Below are 16,051 nucleotides of genomic sequence, written 5' to 3'. Positions count from 1 at the left end.
AAGGGTCAATTTTTAGTTTTATGTTTGGTTTTGAAATGTTTGAAATTGAAACCCTCAAACCGAATATTAGGTTCAGTTAAGGGTCAATTTTTAGTTTTATGGTGTGATGGTGATGTGAAAATGGTGGAGGGTGGTGGCTTGTGGTGGTTGTTGGCAGCAGTGAGAGACTGAGATTCTGAAGGGATTATGTTGGTGGAGAATTGGAATGAGAGATTGAAATAAGAATGGAGTTGCACATTTTTTTTCTTAGGTAATATTGGTGAATCGTGAGGAAGATATTGAAGGAGAAAGAGAGATAATTTAGAAAGAGAAAGAGTGTTGACAGGAGAGAGAAAGTTAATGGGTTTTATACAATTTTTATTTTTTAAATTAAATAGATGAAATTACAATACTACCCTCATGTGCCTTATACATGACTAAATTTAATCAAAAAATCTAACTGGGTTTGGCCTAAAGGACAAAACGTGCAAGATTTGGAAAGGTAAAGGACAAAACTTGTCAACTTTTGCGCTAAAGGACAGCGCCTGCAATTTGATGTAAACATAAAGGACAAAACTTGTAATTTACTCAAAAATAAATTAAAATACATTTTCGACCGTTCAACGGTCTTCTACATCGACCCACACACAAAATTCGAGCGGTAACATGTTAGACCCAACCCAACCCGCCCGCCCCTACCCGCTAGACCGGCGTCGGTGTTTAGGAGTGAGTAGGGGTTACCTGTCTAACTACCCGCTAGCACCCCGAGTCCCCTAAACAATATGTTGGCAACACAAATTTACCAACAGAATGTGAGATTTTAAACTTAGGTCGTTGATACGTTACCAACGTTCAAATGAAACTCGTATCTAAAATACCCATAATTTAAAATTATGTTGTTAGCTTAGCTAATAGGCTTCCTTAGGGTGGAAGGGGCACCATACGGTGACCCCTTCGGTGAGCATGTTTCCCGATCGGCAAGGTGCCGCCACCCTCAAGTCGGTGAGTGGTGAATGCTTATTACGGTGAGTAGTCACTGATGTGGGAAGAGAAGTAAGAGAGAGGATAGAGGGGGTGGTGGGGCCCACTCTCTTCCAACCAATCACACATTTAGTTTTTTTATTTTTTTTTTAATTTGTTTACCACTCCTCATGTGAGGAGCACCCGTAACGTTTGTGTGCAAAATGAGAAGTTTTGAGTAAAGTTGACATGATATGAAATTATTGGCTAGAGAAAAAGTTTATCACTCCTCATTTGGGAAGCACCCTTCCACCCTTAATGAATGATACATCAGCAGTTCAAAAAATTAGGCTTCCTTAATGAATTGCTTGAAAGAAGGAAACTTCTCTTAAAAGTTCAAAGGAGAACAAACGACCAATCGTGTACTCCAAGACATACAACTTGCTTGCTTCTACACAAGAAGTCTTGTTGCATAGTCTAACCACACCCTTGCAAGTCATTACATAGCCCACACTTGCCCCTCAACATTATTACCACAAAAATAAAATTTATGTGATATATATATTTTTAATTATGGTACAAACAAATAAGTAAAATAACAAAATAAATAGTTTTGTAATCTTTTTTATGTATTAAATCTTATAATAAGTTATATCAATAGATGAATATAAGTCAATGGTATTGATACATTTACACTAGAGTCTAAAACCCATTCAACAAAATCATATATTTTATTGTACACTAGTAGAGTCTAAAACCATTCATTTTCAAAATCATACATATTTATTGTACACCAATACGTAACCTAAACATCACCTTTCAAAGTTTCCACCCTCTATACTCTAATAAGAAATCTACTTTATAATTAAATAAGGAAAGCCATCACCTACCATGAAAACAAATTAACATGCCATCATCAAAACTAAAAATCAAAATGTTTGTTAACTTCCCAATCATATTTTCTAAGAAAAAACAAAAAAAAATGAATTTTGAAAACTAAGCATTTGACTTTAAAATGTGATTTCTTCTTAACTTTTTTTAGAAATTTTGAATTTTATAATTTTTTTTAAATGATAAAATATCCGGTCTATTTTGTAATCTTTATACAATTGAGGTGATAGAGGTGTCAAGTGTCATATCCCTACTGCTTCGTACCTTCCAATAATAAATCGTTTTTATACAATAACCTTTCATATATTGTGTATGTACTTATATACATTATATCTCTTTTTTTTAAATAAATTTGTGTTATATCTCTTATTTTCTTAAATAAAATTGTATATAACTTAAGATGATTCATCCTTATACCCACTATCATAACAAACTCTCAAAGTGTCTACTTTAATTCTTAAAAAAACACATAAAAGAAGACACTTTGATGACTTAAATAACATGAAAAAGTAAACAACTTTCAAAAGCAAGCCCAAAAAAGTCGTTTCCATTACAAGCAAAACTTGGTCACCAATCTTAGTTAGTTTCCTTGCAACATATCATCACATCATTTATATACAACAATTTTCAACCTTAACCATCCACAAAAATGGATAAACAAAAATCTACAGAAAGTGTTCATCTTCCAATCGACTATCTTATAAGCCAAACTCCCGCCATTTTTGAACCACAATCTAGCATCGAAACAGCAGCCAGCACTAGCAGCAATACCCCATCAGTGTCCGGACCACGGCAAGCGAACCGGGCACCTGAAAAGAGACTGACCCTCTTCGCCCTACGCCTTGCGGTTCTGGAGAAAGCAGCCACTGGGCTAGGAACACTCGGGTTTATCTGGGCTACTGTCGTTTTACTCGGTGGCTTCGCCATCACCATTGACCAGACCGATTTCTGGTTCATCACTATTATTCTGCTGATCGAAGGTAGGTACTCGGGTTTATCTTTGTAATTAGAACTAAGACCTAAAACGAGGTTTATATGAAGTAATCATGACCGCAATAAGAAAACAATAACCATTAGGAAGACTGATTAAAGTCGTACTCTTCTGATTTTTTGCTTTTCATCTTGTTTTGTTTTTAAAATGCAACATGTATACACTGATATTTTCTAAAATATTTATTTGCCTCTCGAGTGAATGAGATTTATCTGGGTACATTTGTTTGTGTGTTTCAAGGTACCCGAATCTTTAGTCGAAGTCACGAGCTTGAATGGCAGCATCAGTCCACTTGGTCATTAGCCGATGCCGGGATCAACAGTTTTCGTGCAGTCAAGTCTCGGTCACATGTAGCATTCCGAGCTCTATTCCGAGCCGGCCCAACCAGTAGAGCGGTTAAAGTTAAAGAGAGTCCACATCCGAGAAACTGGAAGAAAACGACGACGTTGACTCGGACATGGACGAGCTCAGACGTCCCACTTCTTCCGTACGGTCAATGGGTGTTCTTGTCCAGAAACATCAGCAGGCTTCTCTACTGGCTGCAGTTAGCATCAGCGACCGCCTGTGTTGTTCTGTCGCTAATAAAGCTTGTGAAACAGAACTATGGGGAGATACAGAAAGGAGATACTGATAAAAGAAACAGAAAGTCAGCATTGACTATATTCTATACATTGGCTTTGGCAGAGGCATTGTTGTTTCTTTTGGAGAAAGCTTACTGGGAATGGAAGGTGATGTGCAAGAAGATACTGGACCGCGTTAATGAGGAATGCGAGCTCGGGCCGGTTGGGGTGGTTTCGGTTAGGAGGTTTTTCTATGATGCGTACTCGAAATGTGTTAACGGAAGCATCTTTGATGGGTTGAAAATGGATTTGGTGTCATTTGCAATGGAACTTTTGGGTTCGGACTCGTCCGATGAGCAGCTGATTGGTGTTCGAATCTTGGAAAAGTTCACGAAAAATCCGAGGTTTTGTGAAGATACTCTGCAGAAAATAGGTATCACAATAAGTGTGATAGATCGATTGGTCGAAATGTTAAACTGGAAAGACGCACAGCAGGAAGAGATCAGAAGATCTGCAGCAGAAATCCTGGCGAAACTAGCTGGCAAGAAACAGAACTCTCTTCGGGTTGCGGGGATTCCTGGGGCCATGGAATCTATATCTAGTCTGTTGCATATCCACAGTGTGACAAATTGCGGTGAAATTGTGAAACAGGAAGTGGTTCAGGACAACGAAAGTTATGGGTACTGGGGGTTCAATGAATTGGGCCTGCAGATCTTGAAAAAACTTGCGCGTGATCATGACAATTGTGCCAAGATTGGGAACACGAAGGGGCTGTTGGCGAAGATCATAGATTTCACGCGTGCAGGCGAGAGACTGTTGAAGGACGAACGGGTCACAGAATCACAGATTCTGGTTGTGAAGAGATCGTTGCAGGTTGTGAAAATGTTAGTGAGCACGACGGGCAGTACGGGCAGACAGCTGAGGGCAGAGATATCCGAGGTGGTGTTCACCATTAGTTACATACGAGATATATTAAGATTCGGTGAGAGACACCCAATGTTGCAAAAACTCGGGATAGAAATTTTAACAAGTTTGGCATTGGAAGCGGATGCTACAGAGAGGATTGGAGGAACGGGCGGAGTGTTGAAGGAGTTGTTGAATATTTTCTTTAAGCGGGAGATGCCCGCAGATCAGAATCATGTGAGGATTGCAGCTGGGGAAGCGCTTGCAATGCTGGCATTCGAAAGTGCAAACAACTGTCATAGGATCTTGAAACTCAAAGTTCTTGAGAAGCTTGTTGATGCATTAGATGACCCGTTGCTGAGAATAAACTCAGCAAGGATTCTAAGAAATTTATGTAGTTACAATCGACCAGAGTGCTTTCAGCAGCTAAGAGGCGTGATCACCGCTGCACCTATTGTAAGTTATATTCTCTATCTTGTGGCGGATCATCAACTTTTTTTTACATTGGTCACAATATTTCAGTTAACCTATGTCTATCAAGAATTTTTATGGGTCGGGTCACTGATTTTTTTTTTTTTTTTTTTTTTGTCGCTGGATTAAGTTGGGTCAACAAAATATTTTGGATTTTACATGTAAATACAGGGTTTTCAACTTGATTTGGTTTGTATGAATTTTTTGAAGGTAATTTCAGTTTCAGCTTCAACTTCAGGTTTTTTTTTATTTGTAAAAACATTGCTTTCGGAAAACTATAAAACTTTATTTGGAAAGTAAGTATTGTCCGGACACGTTTAACTAATTATTGAGTTCTTGTTTAACACCACCAACTAATAGCCTAACTAAGAATGTATTGTCCATTTCTCAAAATTTGTTGGAGCAATTTTTTTATCGTCCTTAGTATCATCTAACTGTTAAAGAAATAAACAATGAGTATAGTTTTATGTGAAAATGTTACATATAAAAAAAATAGAAAACGTGGGTCCCTGAACCACCAAGAAGCCAGGATCAGAATGTAACCATCGCTGGCTTCCTTCCTTCTCAGGTACTAATGGAGATCATGACAGAAGAAAACAAGCTGCAGGAAGTGATGGTTGGACTAGCAGCACATGTCTTTAAATTCATGTCATCCGAAGAAGCTAGTGCCATGTTCAAAAGAGTTGGAATCCAACAAGTTGATCTAGCCAGGACATTGATGCAAATCTTGAAGAAGTATCCACAACCACTGACCAAGACTCCGAGAATAAGGAGATATGTGGTGGAGTTGGCGATTTGGATGATGAAAGATTCGCGTGCAAATATTCAGGTATTCAAGAATCTCACGTTTGAACGAGAGCTTGAAGGGATTACAGAGACCACATCAGAGGTAGAAAGCTTTAGCATTTTCTCAGGGGCAATTGGATTGAGCAGGTACAGGATCTCCATTCATTCATTAGTTGAGACAGCAATGAACTTGCTGGCAGATGATTTTTAAGACTGAAATATGTTTGTAACTAATATATCATTTTTTATATATGTTTGTATTTAAAATGGTGTTATGTTAAATACTTGAGCCTTTTACTTATATTCTGATTATCTTTGGTAAAATCGATATCCGTCTTCGAATAATTGATTAGATATGTTTTGAGGTAAAATTGATATCTGTCTTCGAATAATTGATTAGATATGTTTTGAATTTGGTATATTAATACTCATTAGGCTGGACGGTATAGGGACCGTCCAGCATCGTCCTCGCTCCGTTGCCGTCCCCCTCTCCATCACCAGCCCTCCGTTGGCAAAGACGCCCCTCCCCCTCTCTCACACACCTATAAATGCAATATATACATATATATATTAGGCCCATCCCCCATTTCCTTAGATCCATCCTCTTTGCTCCATCTTCACACCCGATCTACGTGGTGCTTACCTGGCGGATCATCCTCCAAGGATGGACCATCACCATACCGCATAACCTTAATTGTCTTTCTATAAAGGGTTTGAAATAAAAAAAACTTTGGGAAGTGAAAGGATTCTTGAATTCATTCAAATAAAGGAAATGGTGAAATTCTTCCCATTCCAATTTCATCCCATCCGATTCTACCCATAACCAAGCAAACAAGATTGTGCACAAAACTAACACAAAATTCAATTATAAGGATTTACGTGAACCAAACAATGTCTTAGGGACTGTTTGTTCATCTATTAATGAGTCTTTTATTGGTTCAGACCTCTTACTGGTTCAGCATTTAATGGTTTAGACTGTTTGTTTTACGAGCAGATGTCTGAATGTTTCAGACATTTGCCTCTAAATGGTTAAGCATTATACATAGTCTGAATGGTTAAAACCTCTAATCTAAATTGGTCAGATATTTGTCTCTGAACGATTAAGCATTATATAGGCTCTTAATGGTTCAGACCTCTTACTGGTTCAACACTTAACCATTCAGATGTTGTCAAACAGTCACTTAGCTTTCTAGCAAAACACATATATGTGTGTGGAACATGGGGAGAAATGAGTCGATATGATAACGAAACACAACCCAAACTAAACGATGCCACTAAAGGATATGATTAAATTAAACTAAGTTTACAATGTCTGACATACATCATTTAGATCAATTGAAACACGACCTATAGTATAAGATGTATCCCAAATTAATTAATTAATTATGCATGCAACATTATTAAAGATATAAGAATAGCTAATATATTCCGTATTTCCTCACAAGATGGTTCTTAATCATATAAAAAGCACCTATTTAAGACAAACATAATTATTATGATAACAACTTTATTCTTGCTTAATTATTCATTATTATTTTTTAAGCTTTTAAAAAAATAAAGAATTTATTGCAAACAGATTCTCTTGAATGTGAGGGACAGATTCTGTACACCTCAAGAAATTTGATACATCCCCTGTAGATTTAAATCTTCAAATCAAACTCTTAACAAATTCTTCCAGATTTCTTCTCACACGTACTGTTTGTTCTCATCTTTCATAATCAATAATGCTCCTGTAGCTTGATTGCAATCAAAACCCTAATTAAGAAGAAGAAGAAGGAGGAGGTAGGGTTTGAGAGTTGAATGTAGTAATATGAAATTGAGGAAACATTTTGGAAGTAGTTGTAATAATAATCATAGAAATGGGGGAATCAAAAGCTTGGAGAGGTGGTAATCAGCGGAAAAAAGTGAAGAAGAGTAATGAGCAGCATTGTTGGTGGTGGTTATGGACGGCGGCGGAGTCGGGGAAAGGACAGCGACGGGGGCGGGCGTCGTGGTCGGTGGTTTGTGGAGTGGTGTTGTTTGCGTTAGGGCTTATCTCGCTGTTTACCGGTCATGTGGCTTCCAATCTGGAATGGTATTCTCAGAAACTTGCTAAACATCGGTTATGGTACAATAACAAGGTATTGGTGGTGAGTTTGTTTACCATTTTCTGTGCTTCTTCAACAGGTTGCTCTTTCTTTTACTTTATTAATTTTGATGATGATGTTAGGGTGGGTTTGGTCATGGACCAATAGACATATGGAAATCTCAATCTTCAAAGTTTTATTACGGTTGCAGTGAAAGAGGCCCTCATTATGCGCGTAAGTTACTTGTCTTATTTGTTATCGTTAAAGGCTCAGGGCACCGAGGGTGGGTTAGCCTGTCGCCCAGGTGCAAGTCCCGTCTAGCCCATTTTTAGCTGTTTCCGGCCAGTGTAGATTGGTTTAGACTGGATTTTTTGGCTGGTTGGTCGGTTCAGACAGGTTTTTAACTACATAGTTTTTAACAACTGAGACAGACTGCAGGAACGTTTTATGACATAATTTATTATTTTTGTGCTTTTATGCTAAATTTTTAAATATCTATTAGACTTTGCTAGTTCCCATATTGAACTTTGCTTCATGAATCATGATGGTTATAAGCTGGTGAAGAATGTCGGTATATACTCTGTCTGCTTCAACGTTGAATTAATCTGTTTTAAGAACCTATGTTTTTATCAACTCACATATATATTGTCTTGGATCACTATTGGGCTTGAGACTTTTCAAGATTCTTAATATTGAATTTGAATTTCATATCTATTGCTTAGAGGTCTACACACTAAATGATTTATTACACAGCTCCTGTTCATGAGTCACTATCAAATGGCTATCTGCTTATTGCTGCTAGTGGAGGGCTGAATCAACAAAGAACTGGAGTAAGCATTCGTCTGTTCTCTTTTGTGGTTTCTAGTCATTTGTATTTTACTGAATCATTATTTTTCTTTGCACACAGATAACCGATGCTGTAGTTGTTGCACGGATATTGAATGCTACGTTAGTTGTTCCTGAGTTGGATCATAATTCGTTTTGGAAAGACGATAGGTGAGTTAAGATTTCATTAGTTAAAAGATGTCGTGAGTTGCTTGTTGCTCACACAGTATGATTTTTCCTTAACTTTACAGTGACTTTGCAAACATCTTTGATGTCGACTGGTTTATCTCTTTCCTTGCGAAAGATATTCCTGTCGTCAAAAGGGTCCCCGACGAATATATGCGTTCACTTGAGAAACCCCCATATACTATGCGGGTCCCACGCAAATCAGAACCTCAATATTACCTCGATGAAGTTCTGCCAACACTCTTGAGACGTCATGTGAGTGAGAAGGCTATGCCAACTTTGATGTTTTACCCTTTTCTTTAGAGATGGCACGATGGATGGGCAAATGGGTAATTAGGCCGTTTTAATACGGGTCAAGGCCCAGGTAGGGTTGACCTGGAAAGACTTTTCTTGTCTTAAAAGAACTTATGTTTAGTTATGATAACGAAAACAATTTCATTACAATGATAATTTGATTTTTTGAGTTTAACTGATATAGGAGGATGTATGCATTAAAATTATATTTTGTGCAAGTTCGGTACATTACCCATTCCCTCTTTAGATTTATTCTTCATAATTGTGCAATTCATTTCCGTTCTAGTATTGAATTGCCAAGGAATAATGTATCCAGTCTGTTGTTATGGTGAAAAATTTACATCTTTTAGGTTTTCTAATTTGTGGTGACGGAATTGTGCAGGTTGTTCAGCTAACTAAGTTTGATTATAGGCTTGCCAGTGACCTAAATGAAGAACTACAGAGGTTACGGTGTCGGGCAAATTATCATGCTTTTCGTTTTACTAAACCACTACAGAATCTTGGTCATAAGCTGGTGATGAAAATGAGGAACATGGCAAAGCGCTACATTGCTGTCCACTTAAGGTTAGTCTCTTTGTTGCCGATTTTACGATTATTTTAATCATTATGCTATCAACTCTCCATTCCCCCTGATCACATGTAATTTTAGCCTCACTCATATTATTTTAATGGTCTAGCACTCTTTGTATGATAGGTTTGAACCTGATTTTCTTGCATTTTATGGTTGTTACTATGGTGGTGGTGAAAAAGTAAAACACGAGCTTGGTGAAATCAGGAAAAGATGGATAAATTTGCCGGTGAGATTTATGTTCTAAAAATGTTGTCATATATGATTTAGCATTTATGACAGTTTTTTTGTACTTTTAAATTTAGGAAGCAAGTCTGGACGGAGAGCAGCGGAAACGAGGGAAGTGTCCTCTAACGCCACATGAGGTAGGGCTGATGTTGCGGGCACTCGGTTTTGATAACGACACATACATTTTTGGGGCATTTGGTGAAATTTATGGCGGTGAAGAAACTTTGCAGCCTCTTAAAAAATTGTTTCCAAATTTCTACACAAAAGAAATGCTGGCTGGTGAAGAACTCCAACCCTTTCTTCCCTTCTCCTCTCGTCTTGCTGCCATTGATTACATAGTTTGTGATGAGAGCGATGTCTTCGTTACAAACAACAATGGGAACATGGCAAAGATTCTTGCTGGTCAAAGGTATGCATGCTCAAATATTCATTACATTTTGTTAGTCCTCCCATGATAAATCAACTTATGTATAGTTTACATTGAAGGAGATACATGGGTCATAAAAGAACCATTCGACCAAATGCTAGGAAGCTCAGCGCCTTATTCATGCAACGAGAGAAGATGTCATGGACTACTTTCTCTAGCAAAGTCAAAGCAGCCCAAAGGGGTTTTATGGGTGAACCCGATGAAATCCAATCCAGACGTGCGGATTTCCATGAATACCCTTCTTCATGCATATGCAAGAAACCATTCAAGTTATCAGATGTTGATAACCAAACAGACTCTGAATATGGGCGTAATGAAGAGGATCAAGGTGTTAATAGTACAGCACAAACACACGGAATAATGATAAATGGAGTTGTGATGAAAGATGCATCATCACCAGAAGAGAAGGAAGATGATGACTTTTTAGCTGACTAGGTCCAACTAAGAAACCTCTGATAAAACGGTATGTGCTTTACTCTTTTATCTTTAGCTTAGAATAATGAATGTTAGATGATCATAGAAGTGTAAATGAAGAAAAAGCTTTTTTTTTTTTTTTTTTTTTTTTAAGAAAAAAGGTCAACAACTTTTGTTTAATTTCTCTTTTGGAGAAGCCTAGAAAAGACCTTCAAATTTTTGATTTTAAGGTAATCACTGTCATTGGTTTCCCAATGCCATGTCAGACTTATTTTAAAAGTCAACTAGAAAGAAGTGTGACCTTGTGAAAAAAATGAAATTTTGAGTTTCGGCCTGAATGGTTGGTGTGTACCGGCACGCAGGGTTTGGTCTAACGGCAGCTGAGGTGGTGGTGGTTGGATTGCAAGTGATTTTTATGTTTGTAAATGAAAAGCAGAATCTTTGTTGTTCATTATATGATATTAGCTTTCTTGTATTTTACCCTTTACATCAACAAATGAATGTAAAGATTCTATCATGATATAGGTCCAAAATCTCAGATATTTTCCAATTGGTAGTTTTCATTGAGAGATTTAAATATGATTACAGAGAAAAGATCTTGTTTAATTAATAAATTTGTTTTTTTATAATTTCAGTGATTTGTATTAGGGGGTGTTCATAAACCATGTCAAATCAGATGGTTCAACCGGCTAACTACGGTTACAACAGTTTGGCTGTTTTTTTTCTTTCTTATATTTGCAAAACGAGCACATACTATGCACAAAATTTCTTTTTATTTTTGAGAAAATTTCACAGAATAGTAACAAAGTTTCACTTCTGTTTCACTAAAATCACTCTATCTTTTTTTGTATCTTTAAGGTCATCCAATTTTGATTTAGTGTTCTAATCTTGCGTAATTAGCAGGTTACTAGGTTACAACTATTTAGTTTATTTTTTAATCTTATTTCGATTTTGTAATTTACTGTTTTACCCTCCCAATTTAAAAACAAGAGAAAAGAAAAAAAAAACCTATATTAAATCTCATCATTTTTTATTTGAATAACAAAGTTTAAAACAAAAATATTTACGTGAATCCTTCTTCTTAGTTTTACTCTCGTTTTCAAGGCATAGGTACAAATCCGGCAAACTTTCGCGATTCCTCAATAGCAATTCCCGACAACAAGATCTTGCTAGACTACACCTCTATCGCCAATCCCCGTCCGGACTTGTTATGCCTTTTGCCCAAATCGATTTCATAGTCCATAGATTTTGGCGAGTATTCAAATTTTCCGATCTACTACATAATAACCCTTTAAACGCCTCTTAAAGAGCACATTTAGTTTTCTCTATTCCTTACAAATCTTCGAAAAGCTTTTGGCCTTCAACTGAGCACCGTATCGCCACAACCAATGCTCCGACGAACTGGTTTGATTGTCAACAAACTAATTACAAAAGGAGGTGGAACGTAGAGGAGACGGATTACACGTTCTTGTGAAGAAGAAAGGTACATCCTCGCCCAGTTCCTGCTTCCTAGTTACCGGCGAAATCTTGTTGCCGGTATTCGAAGCCGACGATGAGAAAACAAGCCGGGAAGATTGGATTTAGAAATTAGAAGAAATTGAGCTTTATTTGACTTTTTGTTTGTGTTTTGTTTTCCTTTATTTATTTTTGTTTTTTTCTACAATTGAAAGGGTAAAAAGGTAAACACATGATTAACATAATTATTAAAATTTAAAATAAAAAAATTAACGGGGTATCCTACTAATTACACAATATTAGAACACCAACTTAAACTTGAGTGGTTTCATAGAGACAAAAAAAATTAGAATAAATTACACTTTTCGTCCTTTATATTTGTAGCGGGTTGCAATGGATGACCTTTAACTTCAATAATTACAGTCACAGTCCTTAATTTGGAAAACCTATTACATCTTACGTCCTTTGACCCTAACCTGGTTAAAACTTTAAGCTAAGTAAGATCATCTATAAACCTGAACCACCATCATCTCCCCTATACTCTCTCTCTCATCTCCCCTGTACTCTCTCTCTCTCTGAATATCACTCAGATCTGATGAAAGATCTAACAGACAACATCAAGGGCATGTTTGGCTAAGCTTTTTGAAATAACTTATTGACTTATTGGCTTTTTGAAAAGTCATAAGCTTCAAAATGATGTTTGGCAATGAGAGTGTATGTGAGGGGAAAAAGCCAATAAGTCAATAAGTCACTCTAAACTGACTTTTCCAAAAAGCTAATAAGTCAATAAGTTGTTTCGAAAAGCTTAGCCAAACATGCCCCAAGATCCAGCCCTCGCATTCACAAAATCCACACTGTTGAACTCGACACCATTTCCATTTCACAATTCTTGACCGAAGGAGACACGGTGTCGCGGACATGAGTCTTGTGGTGGGAAGCCGCCATTTGATCCAGAGCTTACACGGCTCGCCATCTGATCCAGAGTCTTGTGGACAGGAGCGACGTTGGTGTCGAAGGAGACACCATTTCCAAAGCTTATACGGTTCGGCTTTCCGGCGAGAACAAGATCCGACGACTTCAGATATGCCTGAACTTCTAGTTTTTGGCTTTTAGGCGACCCATATCTGATGTTATAGTTCCGATTTAGGATAAACAAGGACTCTGTTTTGTAAGTATCATTTCATATCAATCAATGTTAACTTTGTAATTCTTTTTTAGGGTTTTATAATCTATAAGTCTGCTGAACCACAACCAGTTTCAGTTTCTTGTGTTCTTGGTCTGAGTTATGTGTAAAAGAGTGTGACCTAAAATCTTTAATCAAGATTATGTCTTTTGGGTTTTTAAAGTTCAGCTTATAGTAGCAGAAAGTTTTGATTTTTTGAGTGTGTAAATAAACTCTTTTGATTTACAAGATATCAGTTGAATTCTCCTTAAAGTTCTTGTTTACTTTTTTTTTTTTTTTTTGCAATTTGATGGTAAAATGTATTTTGAATGTATGTTTTGTTTTGCTAATCTGTTTAGTTAACACTCAAGTAAATTATAATTATGTTAGTTTTTTAAATATCTTGTGGGCTTGAGATGTGCTTCAAATCCATCTTCAGTTGTAGTTGTGGGCAATGTTTTAAAATCCGGTTTTTATACCGTACCGGATTTGGCTCAAAAACGGTTTAATCGGGTGTATCGGGCAGTTCAACCGGGTGTACCGAGCGGTTTAACCGGTTTTACCGGAGAGCTCAACCGGCCGGCTTGAACCGGTTTTTAAAACATTGGTTGTGGGGTTTAAATTTGTAATTGCATTGTAAAAAAAGGCCATCAAATTATAATTTTGTGTTGTCAAAGAAGAAACATCTATATTTCACTCATACAGTTTACACAAAGTCAAAGAAGAAACATCTATATTTCACTCATACAGTTTACACAAAGATTCAATCTTTTTTAGCTTTCTAAGATAAAATCACTCTTTAGATTATATTTGCATCTTTATTTTATTTGGTTAAAAATACTTCTAAAATGAATAAAGTACCCTCATATGCAATGCACATACAATATTTAACTGAAAATTATAACCTGGTTAGGGCTAAAGGACGTAGAGTATAATGAGTTTTTCAAATAAAGGACTGTAACTGTAATTATTGAAGTTAAAGGTCATCCATTGCAACCCGCTACAAACATAAAGGACGAAAAGTGTAATTTACCCAAAAAATTAAGTGACTTTTATGGAACAAATTAAACTTGAGTGATTTCATAGAGACAAAAAAATTGAGTGATTTCATAAAGATACATACATAACTAAGAAAAAATAATAAAGAAAAGAGTCAATTATTGTGACAACCGCGACAAAACCAGGTAAACCTTAATTATGGGCATGATTTACGCGATTCATGAAACGATACGGATCATGCCTCGGATGAGCCCGAGGGTACATTATGAGTAACATACGAACAATAATAGCCAACAGTGTGATATTGATGCCTCAGGGTGCTGAAGATAAGTTAAACGAGATATTTTCGTTTAATAGTGCATAAACCGAACAATAATGACTTAGGTATGAACAAAAGTGTCATAGATGATTCTAAGGGTACGGAATTACTTAGACATAATACTTAGACAATAACATAAGATTTTGTGGCCTGGCATATAGTGGCACACTAAACGAGACCGTTTCCGGTTAAAGAAACGTCTTTAATTTTAATGTATACGGAAACAACCAAACATGCATTGTACCATCAGTCAAGCCTAAAAACAAATTACACAACATGAGTATAATGTAATTTGAGTCAATACGTTAAAACATTTGCGTTTTTGTTAACATTGGGTTCATTTTTTTAATACGAAAGACCGCGCGGAAACTGTTTTGTTTCGCAGCTATTTACTAAACCGGGAGTGCGTTAATAACCGAAGATTACTTGAAACCCCAAAAGTTATCCTGAGATTCTTAACAAAATGTGTTAATATTTTTAATTCTTCCAACTCGTGATAACTAACAGTAACAGTTATAAAAGCTAGAAATATGAAATTTATAGTTCACGTATTGTCAAACGAGTAAGTGATGGGTCAAATAACGATTTGAACCATGAGATACCTTGATGGATATTGAGTAGAATAAAAATCCGTTTCATAATAATAATAAAATATATTATACTTGACCCTACTCCATTTTCAACGAAACTTAGGTCAATACGTAGAGAAAAATTAGCGCATCTCAACGGTATATTCATAATTTTATAAAACGCTATATTTTAGCAGTTATACGAGTAAAATAAGTAAAGCAGCTGAATTGATGATAAAGCTATAATAATAAAAAAAAATTATTAAAATTTGCAAACCCGTTTTGAAATTCTGTACATTTATTCCAATCTTGCCTTTCTCAATTGTTTCATTTTTCCACAACTTAAAACACTCCCACAACTTCATAACCTACTGCTCCAACAAAGATATAGCAGAATTCAATTGAACTTTGAGGTAAAACTTCATTTTATGAGTTTTTATGTCTTTTATCATGTTAAAAACTAGTAATCAACAGAAAGAATTAATTTGGTCCACAAACTCTTGAAATCTTGTGGACATGGAGGTTGTTTAAGTTTGATAAAAAATATAACAAGATCACACATGTTGTTTGATGATACAAAAACTTGGATTATGGATCAAAAACCCAACCTTTTCGGCAATAAATGGACAATTTAAACTTTAAACGAAAAAGAATGATTTAAAGGCTTGATTGACAAGGGTGAATGCATATTTGTGTTTTATATGATGTTTAGGTACCGTATAAGAAAGAACTCAACATTTGAAATGTTAGGAATTGCACAAAGGATCGAGAAACACGAGTTATACGAACCGAATACTGAATTTAAGTGTCGTAAATTTTACAGGCTGATCATATATGATGAAAACAAGACTCGTTCAAAATTTTGTATTTTTTTTTTTGAATTTTTAGAAGTTTTAGTGAATTATATACTGTTTAATGGTGTTAATTCGGTAAAATACTAAATGGATTCAATAAATCACCAAAAATTGCAAGAATGTGGAGTTTGATACGGAAAACAT

The 16,051-nt window shown here is 36.2% G+C and overlaps 2 protein-coding genes across 3 annotated transcripts; both read left to right on the top strand.

Moving 5' to 3' along the window:
* Positions 1 to 2,467: 2,467 nt before the first annotated feature.
* LOC110916613 lies at positions 2,468 to 5,842 on the top strand. Its single transcript, XM_022161318.2, has 3 exons — positions 2,468 to 2,810; positions 3,062 to 4,740; positions 5,324 to 5,842. The coding sequence occupies exons 1-3, from the start codon at positions 2,480 to 2,482 to the stop codon at positions 5,750 to 5,752; spliced, it is 2,439 nt and encodes an 812-aa protein (XP_022017010.1). The 5' UTR covers positions 2,468 to 2,479; the 3' UTR covers positions 5,753 to 5,842.
* Positions 5,843 to 7,112: 1,270 nt separating this feature from the next.
* Positions 7,113 to 11,112, top strand: LOC110915368 (O-fucosyltransferase 29). 2 transcript variants are annotated; one of them, XM_022160047.2, is made up of 10 exons: positions 7,113 to 7,670; positions 7,751 to 7,841; positions 8,361 to 8,437; positions 8,515 to 8,603; positions 8,684 to 8,873; positions 9,295 to 9,476; positions 9,607 to 9,709; positions 9,786 to 10,117; positions 10,195 to 10,598; positions 10,912 to 11,112. In XM_022160047.2, the coding sequence occupies exons 1-9, from the start codon at positions 7,401 to 7,403 to the stop codon at positions 10,568 to 10,570; spliced, it is 1,710 nt and encodes a 569-aa protein (XP_022015739.1). In that variant the 5' UTR covers positions 7,113 to 7,400; the 3' UTR covers positions 10,571 to 10,598; positions 10,912 to 11,112. The 2 variants fall into 2 exon arrangements, with proteins under 2 accessions (XP_022015739.1, XP_022015740.1); XM_022160048.2 differs by having other exon boundaries at positions 7,127 to 7,661.
* Positions 11,113 to 16,051: the final 4,939 nt, after the last annotated feature.

Source organism: Helianthus annuus, chromosome 16 (assembly GCF_002127325.2).
Source record: "Helianthus annuus cultivar XRQ/B chromosome 16, HanXRQr2.0-SUNRISE, whole genome shotgun sequence".
NCBI lineage: Eukaryota > Viridiplantae > Streptophyta > Magnoliopsida > Asterales > Asteraceae > Helianthus > Helianthus annuus.
This window is presented reverse-complemented; position numbering and strand designations above follow the sequence as displayed.